The sequence below is a fragment of the Odocoileus virginianus genome, chromosome 20, assembly GCF_023699985.2.
Source record: "Odocoileus virginianus isolate 20LAN1187 ecotype Illinois chromosome 20, Ovbor_1.2, whole genome shotgun sequence".
Lineage (NCBI taxonomy): Eukaryota > Metazoa > Chordata > Mammalia > Artiodactyla > Cervidae > Odocoileus > Odocoileus virginianus.
Genome location: NC_069693.1, coordinates 7,206,500 through 7,227,630, shown reverse-complemented (window position 1 = coordinate 7,227,630; position 21,131 = coordinate 7,206,500). Strand labels below are relative to the sequence as shown.

General features: G+C 54.7%; 1 protein-coding gene across 1 annotated transcript; it reads left to right on the top strand.

Annotated features, from left to right (window-relative positions):
• The first annotated feature begins 1,007 nt into the window (after positions 1 to 1,007).
• EHD2 (EH domain containing 2) lies at positions 1,008 to 19,780 on the top strand. Its single transcript, XM_070450629.1, has 6 exons — positions 1,008 to 1,124; positions 3,321 to 3,781; positions 4,321 to 4,418; positions 8,879 to 9,291; positions 15,026 to 15,190; positions 17,969 to 19,780. The coding sequence occupies exons 2-6, from the start codon at positions 3,378 to 3,380 to the stop codon at positions 18,518 to 18,520; spliced, it is 1,632 nt and encodes a 543-aa protein (XP_070306730.1). The 5' UTR covers positions 1,008 to 1,124; positions 3,321 to 3,377; the 3' UTR covers positions 18,521 to 19,780.
• The last annotated feature ends 1,351 nt before the right edge of the window (positions 19,781 to 21,131 follow it).

Below are 21,131 nucleotides of genomic sequence, written 5' to 3'. Positions count from 1 at the left end.
CACTCCACTGACCCCTTCCTAGAATATTATGTTTAATGCACAAAATGAAACCCTCAGGATCACAAGGGAACCAATTATACTGAAATACAGTTATCAGTATTTTTTAATATCGACAAGGCTGTGACATGGTAATAGGGTCTGGTGTACCAGCGCACGATTAGAAAGCTAGTTCGCAGTGGGTCTAATCAGTGATGAGTAAGCAATCACTGGAAATTCCAAACGCAGTGTGAGAATATTGAAGATTCCTCTTGACGATAGTCTGAAATCCTTGCTCTCACAGGATTCAGGTTCTCGTGAGGGAGACCCTCCCTGAAGCAGAGAAATGTAAACTATGGTGATAAAGGCTGCGGAGAAGAATAAAGCAGCAAGAATGGATGGATGGTGGGTATTGCATTAAACAGGGAGACCAGGGAGGGCTTCTCGGAGGAGGTGACATTTGGGTGGAGACCAGAAGGAAGGGAGGGAGGGAGGATGGGAGAGGCCGGGTGGGACTTGCCAGGTGGAGGAACAGCGAGTGCAAAGGGCCCTGAAGTTAGAGGGTTGTCTGGGGAGCAGTGGAGAGGCCAGTGTGGCCGGAGCTGAGTGATCGAGGGGGAGAGAGAGGGAGGAGAGGACGCAGGGAGCCTGCAGATCTCTCAGGGTCTTCTGGGCCACACCGAGGGCTTTGGCTTCTGCTTTGAGTGAAAGAACCATGGAGGGTTGTGAACAGAGGAGTTTTCCTGCACTCGTTTCCGTTGAAAAAATTATTATGATTACTTAAAATTATTCTCGGTGATGGTGTTACTGTTTTATTATTGCTGTTCCCATGTCAGGGGGAGACGGGGGTGGAGTTTGAATGCAGGACGGGAAACCCGCGCGCGCACCCATTTCGCAAAGGCACCCTGCCTGTCCCCACCAGGGGGCGCCAGAGGCCGGGCGCCCGGTTTGGGGATGGGGGGGTGCCTCGTCCCGCCCGCCCCCCCCCCCCCCGCCCCTCCCGTCCCTCCTCCCCGTTCTGGGCCCCACCCGGCTCAGACTGCTCCGGACGGGACCGCGAGCACAGGCCGCTCCGCGGGCGCCTCCGATCCCCGCGGGACCCCCGCCCAGCTCTCCCTTCCCGGTCCTGCAGTCTGCGCGCCCCCTCGGTGAGTGACCCCCAACCGAGGCTGTCGCCTCCCAGCCTCCGCCCGCGGAGCCCTCGAGCCTGCCCTGCCTCTGGATCATTCCCCTGCTCGCCAAAGACCCTCAGTCTCCACCCCAGGCAGTGTGCAGGGGTCTCAGTTCTCCCCAGCTGCTCCAGAAACCTATCTCCCTCACTGCCCCCCACCCCCACCAGCCCCTTCAATCTGTAACTGTGTTCCCCATTCTCCTCCTCCCTTCGCGCGTCCGTCCTTGCGGGCTCACTCCACCGCATTCATACACTTCTGTTCTACTCCTCCTCCCACCCCAAAAGCTCCGCTCCTACCTCACCAACCCCACTGCCTGTCCACCCACCCCAAAGCGTCCTCACTAAGATGCCCCCAGGTCCCTCCCCGTGTAGGACACCGCCCAGGGCCCCCTCCCTCTGCCGACGTCCCAGGTCTTGGCTGCAGCCTCTCCTTCACCTTTCTGGCACACCCTCCCTGAATTCTCCCCCTCCCACACGCGCACTCTTTTTTTTTTTTTTTTTAAAGCATGGTTATGATTTTATGGATTTTAACATATTGGATGTGCAGTTCTTTTTGGTGCTCAAATTGTCCCATCTTTGGCCAGTGGGAGTCCTGTCGAGACTGTGACATGCCCCATCCTGGTTTGAGCATTTCCCCACTATCTGACCCAGACTCACTTGTTCTTTCCCGGCCTCAGCCCCGGAATTAGCCATTTCTCCCAGAAGCCTCAGTTTCTCTTTTAGTGGAAAATGGTATCTAGAGACTCCAAACTGACCAAAAGTCGGTTCTGTACAAAGATCAGTAAAATTATCAGCATCCACTTAGACTGATCAAGGGGGAAAAAAGAAAGAAAGCAAAGACACGAATGATAATCAAGAATGAAAGGGGGAAGGGGGACATCACTACGGATCCTACAGTGAATGAAAGGCTAGTAAGGAGATGTAGAGAATACAGTCTAGGTGCTGGGGGTGCTGATTGCTGCTGGGTTGGTAATCTGTTCTCTCCCTAACTCCTTAGATCTGTGATAGGAGTGTTGGCTCTGAGGTCAGGTTACCTGGAGTCCCAGCTTGAAGCACTTGCTAACAAAGTGACCTCAGGGAAGTTATACTATCTTCCTGAACCTCTATTTCCTTATCAGAAAAGTGGAGGTAATAATAGCTTACCTTACAAGGCTGTTGTGAAGATTAAATGCGTTAAATCAGTGTCTGGCATGCAGTGATCACAAATGTTATTATTCTTGTGAACGATAACATCATGATCTGGGGGGAATCCAGGCAGTATTGAGACTCATTTCTCATCCTTGTGACCACATGCTCAGCCACTCTGTCCATCCATTTTTACAGTTCCAGGTCCTGAAACCCACCATCCTCTCTGCCTAAATGCCCTTGTCACTCTTCAGGGAGCAGCTCAGAAGTCAGTCCAGGGGGCTTCCCCTGTGGCTCAGCTGGTAAAGAATCTGCCTGCAATGCAGGAGACCTGGGTTCAATCCCTGGGATGGGAAGATCTCCTGGAGAAGGGAACAGCTACCCACTCCAGTATTCTGGCCTGGAGAGTATGTATGGGGAAAAGATTCCACAGGACACAACTAAGACATGGTACAGCCAAATGAATAATAAATGTGGAAAGAAAAGAAAGTCAGCCCAGCCAGAGCTTTCCTAATCCTGTGATTGGTTCACCCTGTCCCCCTCTGGTGCCTACAAGTCCACCACCCAGTTTTTCCCAGGCCTCGTTGACTGCTCGGTGCCTCGGTTCTCTCCAAATGGAGGCTCTGAGTGTGTGGGGACTGGTCTCTGGTCTATTTTTGGATCCATACCTCTTGACACATGGTGCGATTTCAGTGAAAACTGCAAAATAATGGAAGGGGTGGGGATGGAGAAAGAAAAAGACAAAGGAATCCTTTTCTTCAGATCAGCTTCTGCATCCTTCCCCTTGTTTATCTCTTGGGCTTCCACCACCAATCTCGCTTCTTCCAGCATGCCATTGTTAACTCTCTTTCTCTTCCTCCAGCTGGAATAATCACCTTCTTCCTCCTTCAGCCGTCAACACCTGCCATCCACCCTCAGTGCTCTCAGAAGCTCTCCGCACCCCCCACCTCATCCCACCACCCTTCTCCATCGATTCTACCTTCTGGCTCCCTTTCTTCTCCACCTCCTCCTCCAGGCAGTCCCCCATCAACATCCTCTCCTCCCACAGGTAGCCCTCGCGCTGTGCATCTCCATCAGCGAGCTCAGCGGGCAGTGTGCAGCCACCATGTTCAGCTGGCTGAAGCGGGGCGGGGCTCGGGGCCAGCAGCCGGAGGCCATCCGCACAGTGACCTCGGCCCTCAAGGAGCTGTACCGCGAAAAGCTGCTGCCTTTGGAGGAGCACTACCGCTTCGGGACCTTCCATTCTCCGGCCCTGGAGGATGCTGACTTCGACGGCAAGCCCATGGTGCTGGTGGCCGGCCAGTATAGCACGGGCAAGACCAGCTTCATCCAGTACCTGCTGGAGCAGGAGGTGCCTGGCTCCCGGGTGGGGCCGGAGCCCACCACCGACTGCTTCGTGGCTGTCATGCATGGTGATACGGAGGGCACCGTGCCTGGCAACGCCCTGGTGGTTGACCCGGACAAGCCCTTCCGTAAACTCAACCCCTTTGGGAACACCTTCCTCAACAGGTGTGCAGCCAGCAGCCCGGAGGGTGTCTTCCTCTCCCTGGGCCCCATCTTTGTCCCATCCCTGCCAGTGTCTTTCTGCTTTTCAGTCCTAATCCCCTTCTCTCTACTAGAGCCTTCCTCTTCTTGCCTTCTCTTGGGGAGCAGTTAAGCCAGTGACGCCTGAGTTCGACTCCTGTCTGGCTGTCTAGCTGGATGACTTTGGGCAAGCAGCTTAACCTCTCTGTTTCTTATTCTCATCTGGAAAATGGGGATAACCATAGTCCTCCCTCCATAGGCCTGTTGTGGGGACTAGATGAAGGAAAACGTACAAAGTGCTTAGAACAGCACCCCGCACAAAGTACGTGCTCAATTAACATCAGCTCTGATTTTTTTTTTTCTTTTTAGAGTCCTTATTCTCTGTCCTGATCTTCCTTTTCTCTTTCTAGATTCTTCCCCTCTCCGAACCTGATTCTCCTCCGTGCAAGTCCTGGGTTCCCTTCTCATGTGTCCCCTCCTCCTACCAGTCCTTGCATTGACCCCTGATCTTCCCTCTGCCCCAGGTTCATGTGCGCCCAGCTCCCCAATCAGGTCCTGGAGAGCATTAGCATCATCGACACCCCGGGGATCCTGTCGGGGGCCAAGCAGAGAGTGAGCCGTGGTGAGTGAGGCTGGACCCCTAGGTCTGAGGGAGGAGGGCCCAGGGTCGCTGCTAGGACTGTGTGGGCCGGCCCTGAGCTGGCTGCGTAGCAGAAGGGAGCTGGTGGAAGGCTGTGACTCCTCCGAGCTGGCGTGCGCTGAAGGGTGGGGGAGGCGTGTGGATGAACACGTGTGAACCCGCTGCGGCTGCATGTCTGGGCGGGTCCAAAGGATGGGGGAGGGGGACAGAGAATGAAAGAGAGGGAGACTCAAAGGTGGACAGAGATTCAGAGGGCGAGGCCGGAATCCAGAGAGAGGATCCGGAGAGATGGGAGACCCAGCGAGAAGGCAGAGCCCGGCGGGGAGGCCCTGGGCCGCTGTCAGCGCCTGGCTCCACCTCTGGGCCACGGATGGGGCTGAGGAGGGCCCGGGACGGGGAGTCTGGGCAGGGGCCAAGGGCGGCCAGGAATTTATAAACAGCTGTGCGGGGAGAGCGGTGGGGGGAGGGGTGGATTCCAGCGGGGCCTCCGGGTGAGCCCGGCCCCCACCCTTGCCCCGCCTGGCTCGGTCTGCGCGCCGCACCCCCCTCATTTCTAGCCCCTTCCACCCCTGCCCCGCGAGGCCTCGGAGGCCAGAAACTGGGGCAAAGGAGGCTGCAGTGTGGGGCAGAGGGGACCGGGAGGCCTCGGCGAGGAGGCAGGGAGGCTGGGCCTCGCTCCGGCGAGGGCGCGGAGGGTTACCGGTGTCCCTGGCGGCTGCCCAGCAGGCGCCTGTCCCCCGGGAGAGAGGCAGGAGACAGCTGCATAGGACATGGGGGTGGGGAGGTGAGCTGCCAGCCCATCGGGGAGGCAGGGGGCGGGGCAGGGGGGGTCCCTCGGGAGAGTCGGAGGGGGGCCACTTCGAGTCCTGGCGGGGATGCCAGATGGAGGCCCAAAGGAAGTGGGGGAGAGAACGGGGGTCTCTTTCTGTGGCTGCGGGAGTAGAGGAGGAGGAGAGTGTGTCTGTCTGTCTGTCTCGAGGGTGAGTGTGTGTATGAGCGTCTGTGCCCGTGTGGGAGGCTCGGTGTGACTTTGGGCAGCTCCAGGGGCCTGGGGGGCGGGGCAGCGCTTGTGGAATTGTGTGTGACTGTGACTGACCGTGTCTCTGTAGGTAGATGTATTGTGAAACGTGTGGTTGGTGTGTTGTGCAGGGGAACTTTTCTGTGACTTTGTGGATCATTTAGTGTGTGTCTGGGAAGGTGTGTGGGATTCCCAGGCGGCTCAGTGGTAAGGAACCTGCCTGCCAATGCAGGAGATGCAGGTTCGATCCCTGGGTGGGGAAGATCCCCTGGAGGAGAAAGCAGCAATCTACTCCAGTATTCTTGCCTGGAGGCTCCCGTGAACAGAGGAGCCTGGCGGACTGCATCCGTGTAACTGTGGGTGTGACTCTGAGGTGTCAGCGCTGTGCCTTTTTGCGTTGTACCTGTGTGTGGCCCTGTAGGACCGAGATGATTTTGTTAGATTGGGTAGAACCGCATCTCTGTATACAGTTGTGCCCTTGTGTGTACAAGTGAGAGTATGTGTGTGTGCATGAGTGTATCTGTTGTGTAACTGTATATCATTGTGTCCTTTGTTTGGTGGGTGTGCAGCTGTGTACAGGCGCATTGCATGCCTGCTCCTCTCTCTCTGTTACGTTGTGTGGGTCTCACATCTTTGCCATTGTGTGACCTTGGATATCTATGTAGGTTCCAGATTGCTGGCGAGGGTGTGTGTGAGGGTCTGCATCTTGTAGCGTGTGACTCGGATGGTGTCCAGGTGTATGCTTGCTCCTGAGTGCACGTGTGTATGTGCATGTGTGTGTGCACTGCTGGAACACATAGCTTCTGTAGAATATCTGTGAATGCACAGGTGTGTGACTGTAGCAGAGGGGAGCCTTCTGGCAGGGTTCAAATCTGGCCTCTGCTCCTTCTAAGCTGTGAGACCTCGGCCGAACCACTTAACCTCCCCGTGCCTTAGTTTTCTCACCTGTAAAATGGGAACATGATAGTCTCATGACATGCCTCGTTGACTTCCCCAGTGGTCCAGTGGTTAGGACTCCATGCTTCCATTGCAGGAGTGTGGGTTCAACCCCAACAGGAGGCTAAGATCCTGTAGCCTGCATGCCAAGTGGCGAGGCCAAAAAAAAGAGTCAAACTGTGTGAGGCACTTAGAGCAGTATGTGGCCCGAAGGAGGTGCTACGGAAGGTCCTGTGATGACTGCTTTTCGTCTGTGAGGCTGTCATTGTGCACCTGGGGTGTCTGCCTGCCACGTCTCCCATTCCCATGCTGACTCAACCTCCGTCCCTCCCTCCCTGCATGAGACACACTTTCCAAATCTGGACGTGTGTGTGTGTGTGTGACATTGCGGACAGAGGAGGGGCCCTAGCTTTGGTCCCTCTGTTGACCTGGCCGTCCCTCCCCACAAAACAGCGTCCCCCACCCCCTCCCGTCCCATCCAGTCCCCTGTGGCTATAGAAACCTGCTTGCGCCCAGGCAGGATGGGTCTGGCATCAGCTCCCCAGCAGAGCATGGAGGCCCCTGGGGCTGCGGCTCTGTGCTTCTGTGTCTGGAGCAAATTAACCAGTGGACTCCTTAACCACTCTGTTCCTCAGTTTCCCCTTTTGGAAAATAGGGGTCATAAGTGTACCTGTCCCCTGGAGTTGTTTTGAAGATTCAGTGAGTTGAATCGGGGAGGGCATGAGGTGACTTCTGGTGAATCAGCCATGGCTCTCTGTCCCACCAGTTAACTCCTCGCCCCCCAGATCACCACTCAATGTTTCCTCCTCCGGGAAGCCCTCCCTGACCACCCAGGCTGGGTGGTCAGGCACCCGTCTCTGGGCTCCTGCGGCTCCCTGGATTTTCCCATCCCAGACTGGCCACTCTGGACAGTAAGCCCAGTGAGGACAGAAATGAGGCTATCTGAGCCACCCTGTGTGCCCAGCAGAGAGCAGGCTGCTCTGAGGGCCGCTCCTAAGTGGCTCCGCCGCAGTGTCTCGCAGGCACCGTGAGGAACTTTTGTGGATTGCTCGCCGTGTGCCTAACTCTGTGGGGTTTTCTGGTTAGTTTTTAATGTTTATTCATTTGGTTGCATCGTGTCTTAGTTGCAGCATGTGGGCCCCAGAGCGTGTGGGCTCAGTAGCTGCGCTGAGTGGGCTAAGCTGTTGCACAGCATGTGGGACCTTAGTTCCCCACCAGGGATCGAACCTGTGTCCCCTGCTCTGCAAGGTAGATTCTCAGCCACTGGACCACCTGGGAAGTCCTTGTTGTGTTTTTGTTTTGTTTTTTAAAAGTTTTATTGTATAATTTACATGCCTAAAGCTCACTCCTTGTAAGTGTATAGTTCAGAGCCAGGCACTCTTTAAGCTCTTCATATAGCTTAGCTCATGTGTATTCTTTCCATCTTCACACAGTCCTAGGAGGTAGGTTTTATGATTATTTTAATTTTACCAAAGAGGAAACAGAGGTTCAAAGAGGTTACTTGCTTCCTTAAGGTCACCTAGCGATAGAAGCAGAGTCGGGATTCAAACCCAGGCCTTCCCCGACTGCCAAGTCAGGGGGTCTCAATGGCTCCTATCTGCTCTCCCAAGCATCGCTTGCTGCAGAATGAATGAGTGAACGAAAAAATGAATGGTGAAAGGAATGAATGAATGGGCCCAGGAGCCAGCTGTTGGTGGGATAGGTGCCCTACAAAGGCAAGGACTTTGTGTGTTCTCTGTGGGATCCCCAGTGTCCAGGACAGGGCCCAGCACACAGGAGATTTTTGGTAATTTATTGGTAATAAATTTATAATATTTAACATCTGCTATGGCAAGACTCTAATAAGGGCCCATATAAAATCTTCAGTTGCTGGATGGTAGGGCGATCTGACACATCCTGGGGAGGAGTTGGGGTTGACGGTGGCATTTGGGGGACTCAAAGGTCCATAGAAGCATAGGGAGTTTATTAGGAAACATTTCAGTGTTTTAATAAGGGGACCGATGCAAGCTGCTAATATTTGCCCAAAGAATGAATGGAAAGGTGAGGGGGTGATTGTCCTCCGTAGTTGGATGGCTAGAGGGCCAGAGTGATGGCGAAATTCCGGAGGCTGAGGGCCTGGTGCTATTTCCCACAGACAAAATTTTCAGTGGTTAACAACCTGAACATCTGTACAGTCCAGTTTGAGCCAAAAGCAATGAATGTGTCCCAATGGCTGAAGGCTGGGGGCTGACCTCTGCTTTGGGGGACTGGAGCCCCTGTGACTGAGTGGTAAAAAATCCGCCTGCAGTGCAGGAGACACCAGAGATGGTTGGACCCCTGGGTGGGGAAGATCCCCTGGAGGAGGGTCTGGCAACCCCCTCCAGTATTCGTGCCTGGAGAATCCCATTGGACAGAGGAGCCTAGGGGGCTACAGTCCATGGGGTCGCAGAGTCAGACACGACTGAAGCGAGCACGCAGGCACACGCCTCATACCACCCCTCTCTTGCAGGCTACGACTTCCCGGCTGTTCTGCGCTGGTTCGCGGAGCGCGTGGACCTCATCATACTGCTCTTCGATGCTCACAAGCTGGAGATCTCGGATGAGTTCTCGGAGGCCATTGGCGCCCTGCGAGGCCACGAGGACAAGATCCGTGTGGTGCTCAACAAGGCCGACATGGTGGAGACGCAGCAGTTGATGCGTGTCTACGGGGCGCTCATGTGGGCGCTGGGCAAGGTGGTGGGCACGCCCGAGGTGCTGCGCGTCTATATCGGCTCCTTCTGGTCCCAGCCCCTGCTGGTACCGGACAACCGGCGCCTCTTCGAGCTGGAGGAACAAGACCTTTTCCGGGACATCCAGGGCCTGCCGCGCCACGCGGCGCTGCGCAAGCTCAATGACCTGGTGAAGAGAGCCCGGCTGGTGCGGGTGAGCAGTGATGGGGGGTGGGGAGGCAGCGGCCGCTCTTGCCTTTTCTCTGATCCTCCTCTGCTTGGCTGCTGGTCCCTGATCTGGCATCAGCTCTCCAGTGAGTTAGTTCTCTAATCTGAGAAAGTTCTCCTGTTGTGCCTGGCCCTCTGCCAGGTGGTACTGGGAAGGGAGCTCTGACCACGTCAGTCCAGGGGAGAAGACCGTTTCATTCCCAGAGTGACCATCTGGCATGGTCAGGGCTGCGAACTGGGGAGCCCAGGGGAAAGCCCTGGAGAACTTCTTGGAGGAGAGAGCATCTGAGCTGCAAACTGGAGGATTATGAGGATGAGGAGGGGAAAGGATTCTAGAAAATGGGACCAGCAAGTGCATGGACTGGCGATGAGAACATGGCAAGTTCGAGGAAGTGGGGGAATGCCAGTGTGGAAGCCAGTGTAGATGGTGGGAGTAATGGCATCTGGGGGGTGGGGGTGGGGTGGGGTGGGTGAGAGTCAGATCACCCCGGACTGTGGTCTGGAGCCTGTGCTTTGTCCCAAGGGCACTGGGGAGCCACGGAAGGACTCAGGGCAGGGGAGGAACAGGATCAGACCCTCGCTGCCTTCTGGAAGGTGGATCCAAGGGCAGTAAGACTGGGTTCCCAGACTAGGGAGGAGGCTGGGGGACCAAGGAACAAGGAGGAGCCTGGATCAGGACATAGCCTCGGGGAAGGGGAGGGGAGCACTGATTTAAGAGCGTTTTTGGAGGCCGAATGGAACATTCGCAGGGGAGGCTGCCAGCCAGGCTGGAGGTGGGGCAGGAAGCCGAGCAGGCAAGGAGGCCTGGAAGGTTATGGGGGTGGAGGAGCCTGAGGTGTTGGTTTAAGGAGCAGCAGAGGGGGTGAGTCAGAGCCCCCAACCCCCACCCCAGGAATCCTCCTTAGGAGGGAGCGGCCCAGTGTGGTCAGCTCCTGAAGCCTCCAGAAAACACCTTTCTCTCCTCTGCCCAGGCCCTGGACTGTCTCTGTCTGTCTCTCTCTCTAGATCTCTTCATTTCTACCTCTTTCTGTTTTTTTTTTTCTTCTCTTATTCTTTTTTCCCTCATTCTCTTTTCTCTTTCTCTCCTCTCTTCATCTTTTCCCTTCCTCGGTCTCCCCCTGGTTCACCCGCTTCCCCCACGGACGCCGGTCCGCAGGCCCCTCGGGGAAGCCGACAGCAGCGGGAGCTAGAACTCCAAGTCCGTGGGAGCGAGGGGCGGGGTGGGGCCGGACACCTGGTGCCCCCACCATGCAGGAGGCGGCTCCGGAAACCCAGACAAACCCCGGAGTCCCGGACCCGCGCCCCGGCTCAGCCCGCCCACCCACCTTATCTCTTCCTGGCACCTTCCCCCGCTTCCTCTCTGGAAAAGCCATTAGCGCCCTCCCTCCTCCCGTCTTCTGGGTTGCAGAAGAGCGGCCCTTAGGCTCCGCCCCCTCTCCCCATTGGCCCGCTCTCGCAGGCCCCACCCACCGGGCTGGCCACACCCCTGCCCTGATTGGCCGCCTCAGACCTGCAGACCACGCCTCCCCCTTGCTCCTGCAGCTCCTCTGTGGCTCCCCCGTGCTACTGAAAATACGGGGTCTGCTGTGACCAAGCCTCGGTGCCTTTTCCTGCCCTGTGTCACCCGCTCATCCCCGACGTGTGATTCTGCCACACCTGGTCCAGCCATCAAACAACAGCCCACACCATTCACCTCCCTACCTGCTTTCCCCCAATAGTACAAGGCCTCTCCTCACTCTTGGTAACTACCCCTCTATGCCTCAGTTTCCCTGTCTGTAACGATCTAGGATGTGGGTGAGCCCTCTGGCTCTGCCCTTTGTTTGAAGCGACAGCTGCTGTTAGAAGGGGCGATTTCCATGGGCTGTGTGATGCTTGAGCACAGGTCAAGACCCTTGATGGGCAGGGTCTTGGGAGGTTCTGGTTCTAAAGAGGCCAGGATGCCCTGAGCCTTCCTACAGAGCTGAGGCAGCTCAGTAGCTTTCATTCCACAGATTGTGATCGAGGGCCGACAGTGTGCTCCTGTTCTGTTCTAAACGCTGGAGATGCCGCAGGAAACAAAAGCAGATAGTTTCTTTTCTTGTAGAATTGCTTTTTAATGGGGGAGTGAGTATTAAATTCAGCTCTAATACACTGAATGTGATAAGGATTATGAAGAAACATGAAGCAGAGGAGAGGCTGGTGGGCTGTTTAAGGGACTAAGGTCATCAGGGAGGGTCTCCTGGAGGAGGTGATTCTCGAGCAGAGAACTAAAGGAGGGGGAAGGGTGGACAGAGTGGAGATCTGGGAGAGACTATACCCAGGCAGAGGAAACAACAAGTGCAAAGGCCCTGAAACCGGGACATGCTTGAATATGGAGCCCTGGAGGAGACAGGATGGTGGAGATGAAAGGATATGAGGATTCAAAGCCAGCCAAGGTGCCACCAGAATGTTTAGCGTTCTAAGCCTATGACTCACTAAAAGGAATTTTTAGCGAGTGTTTTTAATTGAACATTTAAGACCATCTCATGGGAAAGCACTCATGTACTGTCAAAGGTGCCCCCTCCCACCCCTGACCCCAACAGCCCTCAGGTTCTCTTTCTTGCAGACAACCCCCAAGAATAGTTTCTTCTTTTTCCAGATACATTCTATTTTTACTTAAGCATATCCATTTAATTATTGAGCTTCCTATTTAAAAATAGGGCTTCCTTGGTGGCTCAGATGCAAAGAATCTGCCTGCAATGTGGGAGACCTGGGTTCCATCCCTGGGTTGGGAAGATCCCCTGGAGGAGAGCATGGCAACCCACTCCAGTATTCTTGCCTGGTGAATCCGCATGGACGGAGGAGCCTGGTGGGCTGTAGTCCATGGGGTCTCAGAGTCAGACACGACTGAGCGACTAAGCACAGCACATTTAAAAACAGGACATGTGAATGCTGGTTTCCTCTCCTGGTTTACTTTTTGATAACATACGAGTTTGTGGCTCAGAGGTTCTCAGGTTCACTGGTTTACTTCACAAATATTTCTTGAGTCTTTTCTCTGCACACTGTGCCAACGCTGGGGACAGAGGAAACAGAGAAGGTCCCAGCCCTCCTGGAGCACACGTTCTGATGGAAGGAGACAGAATAAGTAAATGATGATGGACTGGGATAAGTGCTGTGAGTGAAACAATGAAAGTAAAGATTGAAAGAAATTGGATGGTGGTGCTTGGGGCACCTGCTTTCCCACAGGATGGTCTCTGGGAGGAGGTGACATCAGAAGGAAGCTGAAAGGTGGGATTTCCCTGGTGCCCCGGCTGTTAAGCCTCTGCCTTCCAGCGCAGGGGGCACAAGCTCAATCCCTGGTTGGGGAACTAAGAACTAAGATCCACATGTAGCCTGGTGCGGCCAAAAAAAGAAAAAGGAAACTGAAGGACTCAGTTGTTGGAAGACCAGGGCAGAATTCCAGGCAGAGGGTAGCATGTGCAAAGTCCTTGATGTAGGAAAGAGTTTTGCAGGCTGATATAAAAATGAAAAAAAAAAAAAAAAAAAAAGGCAGTTGAGGAAGCTGGAGCAGATGGGGCAGGGGGCAAGGCATGCAGAGCAGTGCTTCTCAAACCTTTCCCTTTCAGGACCTCATTACACTCTTAAATATTACTGAAGACCCCAAAGAGTTTGTATATACACAGATTAGAGCTTTCTATATTAACCATATTAGGAAACTGAGGGAATTCGCTGGTGGTTCAGAGGTTAACACTTGGTGCTTTCACCGCCATGGCCTGAGTTCACTCCCTGGTCAGGAAACTAAGATCCCACAAGCCTCGTGGTGCAGCCCAAAAAAGAAAAAGTTAAAACTGAGAAAACGTTTCACTTTCTCTCATAATATTAATTAACCAACAATACTTACATTGGCCTCACCATGAGGCTTGTAGGATCTTACTTCCCCAACCAGGGATTGAACCTGAGCCCTTGGCAGTGAAAGTGTGGAGTCCTAACCACTGGGCCACTGGGGAATTCCCAAAAAATACTTACATACTTAATAGTAGATAACAATTTATTATAAATGTTATCAATACATTATTGATCATGCCAGTGTATATTAACAGATATTGATAGTCTTATTAAATCATTTAAAATAGCAAGAAAAACCTACTGCCTGTTAACCTAAGTAACTGATGTTTTGGGCTCCCCTGGTGGCTCAGATGATAAAGAATCTGCCTGCAATGCAGGAGACCTGGGTTTGATCTCTGGGTCAGGAAAATCCCCTGTAGAAGGAAATGGCAACCCACTCCAGTATTTTTTTTTTTTAATCCACTCCAGTATTCTTGCCTGGAGAATCCCATGGACAGAGAGGAGCCTGGTGGGCTACAGCCCATGGGGTCACAGAGTCGGACATGACTGAGCGACTAAGCCCGCTAACACACAACAGATGTTTTATGAAAATTAACTGTTTTCCAAAACCCCCCAAAAAAACAATTTAGAGAGGACAGTGGCCCTGTTTTACATGTTTGCAAATCTCTTTAATGTCTGGCTTCAAAGGCGACATCTGGATTCGAACATCTGTTTCTACATTCAGTTAGTTGCAGGATCTTTTAGCCTTTACCAATTGCACGATTCACTCAGGAAATGAAGGTCAAAAAGACGCATAGCACCTCAGCATTCTCGTGAAAGTAGTTTTGAGTGTGCAAACCCCTAAAAGAGTCTTGGGGACCCCCTGGGGATTCCCTGGACCACACTTGGAGAATTGCTGCCATAAGGCCTTGGCCCTGTTTTACATGTTTGCAAATCTCTTTAATGTCTGGCTTCAAAGGCGACATCTGGAATCGAACATCTGTTTCTACATTCAGTTAGTTGCAGGATCTTTTAGCCTTTACCAATTGTACGATTCACTCAGGAAATGAAGGTCAAAAAGACGCATAGCACCTCAGCATTCTCGTGAAAGTAGTTTTGAGTGTGCAAACCCCTAAAAGAGTCTTGGGGACCCCCTGGGGATTCCCTGGACCACACTTGGAGAATTGCTGCCATAAGGCCTTGGCGGCTGTGGGAGGAATTTTGCACTTGGATAAGAAGCAAATTGAGACTTGGGAGCAGTGTCTCATGGTCTGGCACTTGTTCCTAAAAAAAAAACAAAAGACTCCAGCTGCTGCTTCATGGGGAAAGGATTGAAGGGGCCAGAGGGTGAGCCAGGAGTCCAGTGGGGTGACAAGTCTGTCCCCCACCAGGCAAGAGATGGTGCAGTGGAGAGAAATGGGAAAGTGTAAGAGAGATTTAGGAGTTTTGATGAAATGGATGTGACCAATGAGGAGGGAGGATCAAATCAGGAGTAATTTCCAGATCTCTGGGCTCCATTGGGCAGGCAGAGGTGGGGGGGGTGCCATTTGCCTCCAGAGATGGGCACAGCTGAGGGTGACGCGGCGGGGGCGGGGCCTGAATTCCACCGCGGGCGTCCAGAGATGGAGCTGTCCAGGAATGTTGACAAGGCAGTCGGCTCTGAGTTGAGCTCCAGGGAGAGGCCGAGGCTGGTATGTAGACTTGGCAGTGGACGTGGAGGGATACTGAAGCCACGGGAGGGGCTGAGATGACCTAGAAGAGAGGGGCGAGCCCCTGTACTCACGGCAGCAGCAGCTCACCTGTAACTGTTAGAAATTCACACTCTCAGGCCCCACGCTGGACCTGGTGAATCGGAAACTCCAGCCAACCCATGTTTTAAGGAGCTCCCCACCCCGGGTGACAGAGGCAGGCTCAGGCGAGAACTCTACTCCCTCCAGGTTCACGCCTACATTATCAGCTACCTGAAGAAGGAGATGCCCTCCGTGTTTGGGAAGGAGAACAAGAAGAAGCAGCTGATCCTCAAGCTGCCTGTCATCTTCGCCAAGATTCAGTTGGAGCATCACATATCTCCCGGTGACTTCCCAGACTGCCAGAAGATGCAGGTGGGTGGACGCCCAGGTGGGAGGGACAAGGGGTGATGGGAAGGTCAGCTTTCGTAGGCTCAGGATGGGGCTTCGAAAACTAGAGGGACGGATGGCAGGTTCCTGAAAGTACCTCCCACGAATGGTTCCGTGAGAGTATGGTTGTGTGAGTTAGGATAAGGGAGTGAAGAGAAAACCCAAAGTAATAGTGGCTTAATTAGGATAGAAGTTTATTTTTCTCCTTCATAAATATCTTGGAAGATGGTCCAGGGCTGGTTTGGGGCTTTACAGAATCAGGGACCCAGTTGTCTGTCCATGCCTGGCCCATTCTCCTCCATGCCTGGCCTCCAGGCCCAAGAACCCCTCATGGTACAAAATGGCTGTGGAAACTCCAGCCATTGTGTCTGCATTCCAACCGGTAAGACGTGGGGGAGGGGGGAGCTAATGGTACAATCTCTCTAAGAACAATTTTTAGAATAGTGCCGTCCAATACTACTTTCTATGATGATGGAAATGTTCTGTGCTTTGCTGTCCAATGTAGTGGGCACTAGCCACATTAAACCTGAACTTCTAGGTTTTAATTTAAATAACCACATGTGGCTACTATATTGAACAGGGTTTTTCTAGAGTTGCAAGCACAACTGGTGTTGACTTCTGGTTGGCCAGAGCATAGTCACATGGCCACAGTGCTGTAAAGGAAGCTGGGAAGTGTAGTTTTTCCTCTAGGTGCCCAGGTAACATTGGGGGATTCTATAGTGAGGAGGAAGGGAAGATGGATATTGGGGGATCACTGAAGGCTCTCCCCTGTTCAGGCCTAGGATTAGCTGGTGATGCGGAAAGCCCTGGGTCTGGGTGTGGCAGCCTGGGGTGAATGAAGAGCCGCTGGAGGTGAGCAGGGGCAGGAGCAACCAGTGGATGTGGGGACAGAGGTCCAAGCTCAGGCACGGAGGCGAGGACTAGCCCCTTGGGCCCAGGCTTTGCTTTGAGGCTGTGTTGGGGTGATACTCAAAGCCTGTGACCTTTGGGTCTGCCATGTTTCTACTCCAAGACTGAGGAATTATAGTACAGTGAAATTCCTCTTGGCCACTGACTAGCTCCGTGAACCTGTGCAAGTCACCCTTCCTGAGCCTCAGTTTCTTCAACTGGAAAATGGGCATCATCCTGATTGTATCTACCCTGGATGCTGAATTGGCTGGTGTTTGTGACTTCCTCAGGACAGTATCTGGCACTGAGTTAGGGCTGGATCAAGGTTTCTCAACCTCTGAGCTACTGACATTTAGGACTAGATAATTCTTCATTGTAGGGGGCTGTCTTGTGCATTGCAGCCCCCTGGGTTTAACAGCATCCCTGGGCTCTACTTGCTAGATGTCAGCAGTACTCCCGAATTACGACAGTCAGAAACATCTCCAGATATTGCCCACTGTCTCCTGGGGGATACCACCATCCCTGGCTGAGAGCTGCTGGACTCGATAAAGAGCAGCCGTGAAGATTACACTGATGTTTACTAAGCACTTGATCCAGAGGAATTCATTTAGCCTTTGCCACCTCCCAATGAGGGGAGTGCTAGTTCTCAACCTGTTTTACAAATCTGAAAACTGACAGGGAAACCAGGGAGGTCAAGTCACTTTCCTGAGGATGCACAGCTCCCAAGTTACAGCTGGGCTGGAACCTGAGCAGTCTGGCCTTGGAGTCCTCCTCATTCACAACCATCACACCCCTGTCAGTTTTTTGTCATTATGATTTTTTTTTTTCGGGCCAGGCTGGGTCTTCGTTGCTGCTCAGGCTATTCTCTAGTGGTGGTGAGTGGGGATTACTCTGGTTGTGGTGCGTGGGCTTCTCGCTGTGGTGGCTTGTTTCGGAGCACAGGCTCCACGGCATGTTGGCTTCAGTAGTTGCTGCACATGGGTTCAGTAGTTGCGGCTCTTGGGCTCTAGAGCACAGGCTCAACAGTGCCGCACTCAGGCTTAGGTGCTCCGAGGCATGCGGGATCATCTCAGATCAGGGATCACACCCGTGACTCCGGCATTAGTAGACAGATTCTTTACCACTGAACCCTACCAGGGAAGCCCCCACACCCCTGTCTCTTTATGGTCTCTTATGGTCTTTATGGCTTGGCTCTGGAAATTTAGCCTGGCGCCAGAATGTGGATCAGTCTTTGCAGCGACTCTCCTGGTGCAACTGACTTGGCAACAGTGCATGTGAGAAGCAGGGTGACCACAGACTCCGCCCAGCAGCGGCTCAGCTCTTGCACCAGATGACTTCTTGCCTAGGGCCAGGATTCTGGGGTGGGGGGGGGGCGGTCCCAGGATCTCCTGATGACTTGTCCATCCCAAACCTAACCACCAAATAGGGAGCAAGCTGCTTAACCCTTTCTGTGTGGTGGGGTAACAGAGCCAGCAGGGTGGCAGGAATTGCATTTTCTTAACTTGCATGATGGTCGGGGGTGCTGGCTGGGTGGCTGGGGTGCCATAGCGGGTGGGCAGGGCTGAGGGCTGTGCTCTGGTAAAGCTCATGTCACCATGTTGAAATCCTCCTCCACTGGCTGGCGGACAGCTGCTGCTCTGAGTCAGAGGTCCCTGTTCTCCCTCTCGCCCAGTGAGTCACGGGGCGGTGGGACCTTACTGCCAAGTCTCTTCTGAGTGGTGGGTACCCAGGTGAATTGGGGTGATCCCCCATAATCAGATACTTCTGCCCGTCTCCATCAAGAGCTGCCCAAGTGTCCTGGAGCCAGCACGGGGCTGGGGGGCCTGGGGATGGTGCCTCCTGACTTGTCTGTATCCCCCCTCTCCCTGCAACCAGGAGCTGCTGATGGCTCACGACTTCACCAAGTTCCACTCGTTGAAGCCGAAGCTGCTGGAGGCCCTGGATGAGATGCTGACCCACGACATCGCCAAGCTCATGCCCCTGCTCCGGCAGGAGGAGCTGGAGAGCACGGATGTGGGTGTGCAGGGGGGTGCTTTCGAGGGCACCCACATGGGTCCCTTCGTGGAGCGGGGGCCCGATGAGGCCCTGGAGGACGGCGAGGAGGGCTCGGATGACGACGCCGAGTGGGTGGTGACCAAGGACAAGTCCAAGTATGATGAGATCTTCTACAACCTGGCGCCGGCCGACGGCAAGCTGAGCGGCACCAAGGCCAAGACCTGGATGGTGGGTACCAAGCTCCCCAACTCTGTGCTGGGCCGCATCTGGAAGCTGAGCGATGTCGACCGCGATGGCATGCTGGACGACGAGGAGTTCGCCCTGGCCAGCCACCTCATCGAGGCCAAGCTTGAGGGCCACGGGCTGCCGACCAACCTGCCCCGCCGCCTGGTGCCACCTTCCAAGCGGCGCCACAAAGGCTCGGCTGAGTGAGCCAGCCCCCGCCCCACCCTTGCCTGCCCGTTCCTCCCTCTTGCCCCGCTGTGGCTCCCCAGCTCCGGATGGCTGCACACACATCTCCACCCCCGGCCCACAAGCGCGCTGCCTGCCCACTCTCCCAGCTGTAAGGATGGGGGTCCCACTGCCCCCACTCCCCACTGTCAGACAGTGGGGACCAGAGGAGGGGCAAGGCTTCTCTGCCCACCCTTTACACCTCTACCCTCACGTTACACTTAGCACATCATTCCACACTTAACACACAGAAGCACCCATCCGTGCCTCATTCATTCACGTATTTATTGAGCACCTTCTATGTTCAGGGCTCCTTCTAGACACTGGGGAGTAAAGCAGACACATTTATCTGCTGCTCTCATGGAGCTGACATTCTCAGGAGAGGGCACATCCCAGGGTCACTCACACTCAGACACACACCCAGCGCCAACCAGCCTGATCCCTGGATCTGAGCGAGACCCCTCGCCGATCCCCGTAAGTGAACCGCCTCCTGGTTGAAATGACTAACACAGGGGCCCCACCGCCCCTCTTCCTCTTGCCCATCGGGGCAAAGCCCCTCCATCCCATCGGGTCCTCAGGCCGAGGGACCACGGGGGCTCAGAGCAGGGAGATGCAACCTCCTACTTCCTCCGCGGGGACCCCTCTCAGCCCCTCCCCCCAGTTCCGGCCACGCCCCTTTCTTGACTAAGGATCCTCCGTGGACGAAAAGCCCCCTCCACGCCTGCTGCTCCCAGACCCGCGCACACTCCTGTCCTCCACAGCTCACCTGCTCTGGACTGAAAGCCTGGCCTGCTACCCGCCCCCCGCAGCCCAGGCTCCCCACAACTGATGGTCTGCATTTCAGACGGCTGGGGGCACGGCCTCTCCGCCCACCGTCCATGTTTAAGTGGAGCTCCTGCCAGATAAGAAAGCCCCAGGATGTCATTTTAGTCCCCTTTTCAGGGACGTCGTGGGGGGAGGGGTTCTTGGTGCTACAGCCCTCCCTCCCCTCCCCTAGAAGGAACTCTCACCCCCCACTACACACATCTTTACCTGCCTTCACCACATATTAATTAGTGCTTGACCCTGGTGGGGGACCCCACTGAAAAAGATGGGGCGAAGAGCGAAATAGATGGGGATGACGCCCCCTCCAGGGAGCTCGCTGGGATTTCCACGCCCATCACCCCTCACCCCGTGCCCCGGAGGGGACTGTGAACGTAATAGCGTTCCCACAGTGCAAATAAAGCCAAGGCTTCTTTCCCAGTGCGAGTCTGGCTGTCTAGAGATGGGATGAGGGCAGAGATCGCTCTCCGCCCAAACCCCCCGGGGAAGGAGGGCCCTGGGCGGGACTTCACGGCGCAGGGGCTGGGGGGAGGGGGTCCCCTCCAAGCTCTCAGGGGCGGAGGTGGAGGCCATGACTCAATGCATCGGGAGCCTGATGACTCAGGCCTGGGCTGGGGGCCAGACCGACATATTTTCCGTAGAAAAGTTACTCTGGGACCCTCCCTCTGGGACATCCCTCCCTCCTACCTCCTGCCATGGGAGCCTGGGAACCAAGCCCTGGGGCGTAGGGGTGTGTGTGTGTGTGTGTGTGTGTGTGCGCGCGCGCGCGCGCGCGCACGCGTGTGTGCGCACCCCTGCCCTCCTTCTCCTCCAACGTCCACCCACACAACCTGGGTACACAGTTCTTGACACGTAACACCAGCCGGCTCCCGGAGGAGAGGCGGTGATGCTGCCCATCAGGACCACCAAGTGTGCGCACGCGCTGGCTCACACCCGGGGGGGCTCGGCCTCCGCAACGCAGAGGACCCAGCTCCTGGTTCCGCGAACTCACACCCAGGCCACACCCACGGCGCCCGGGGACACGCTGTCCTCGCGCCTTCCCCGCCCACGCGCGCCCAGTGGCTCGGTTCCTGGCGCCCCCTGGTGGACGCTCGAGAGCTAGGCTGGCGAGTCGGTGACCACACCCCCCCCTCTCACCGCCCCCCCCCCCCCCCAGCCCAGTCCCAGGTGATGGGTAAACGGGTCTCCAGGGTCACAACCCGGGAGCCCGTCACCTTTCCCATGCCGGGTTCTGCGGTGTGAATCCCCGAGTGGCGTTTTCCCTCTCTGCCTTTATGAGGTTCTGGATCCCTATGGATGCTTGCCAGGGCCCCAGGGCCTCTGAGCTTCCTTCCTTATTTGTAAACAGACTAGATTTGTTAATTATAAGATGAAGTCTCAAGGGGCAAGGCAGTAACAATAGCAAACGTTTAGCTCCATCTTAAGGGCTTTGTATATATTACCTTGCTTAATCTCCAGAATAACCTATGAGGCAGAGGAACCAGTATTCTGAGCCTGCTAATCTAGGGTTCTAATTTATGTTGCTAACATTTGGCGTACGGCATGCGTAACGTTCTGAGGTCCCAACCTCGACTTCTGAAAGCTCTTCAATTTTCAAGATTCTAGGATTGGAACATTGACAGGTCAAACGTTCTGAGATTGGAATGTGCCTTGTCCTGAATCTGTCCTGACAGTTTTTTTTTTTTTTTTTTTTTGCTGCACAGCAAAGCGTGTAGGGTATCTTAAGTTCCCCGCTACGTCCCGCAGTGGAAGCGCAGAGTCTTAACCACAG

Coding starts and splice junctions, on each gene's coding strand:
- EHD2 (XM_070450629.1), top strand. CDS start 3,378: ATGTTCAGCTGGCTGAAGCGGGGCGGGGCTCGGGGCCAGCAGCCGGAG. Junction 3,782..4,320: donor GGGAACACCTTCCTCAACAG/GTGTGCAGCCAG, acceptor CCTCTGCCCCAG/GTTCATGTGCGCCCAGCTCC. Junction 15,191..17,968: donor CAGACTGCCAGAAGATGCAG/GTGGGTGGACGC, acceptor CCCTGCAACCAG/GAGCTGCTGATGGCTCACGA.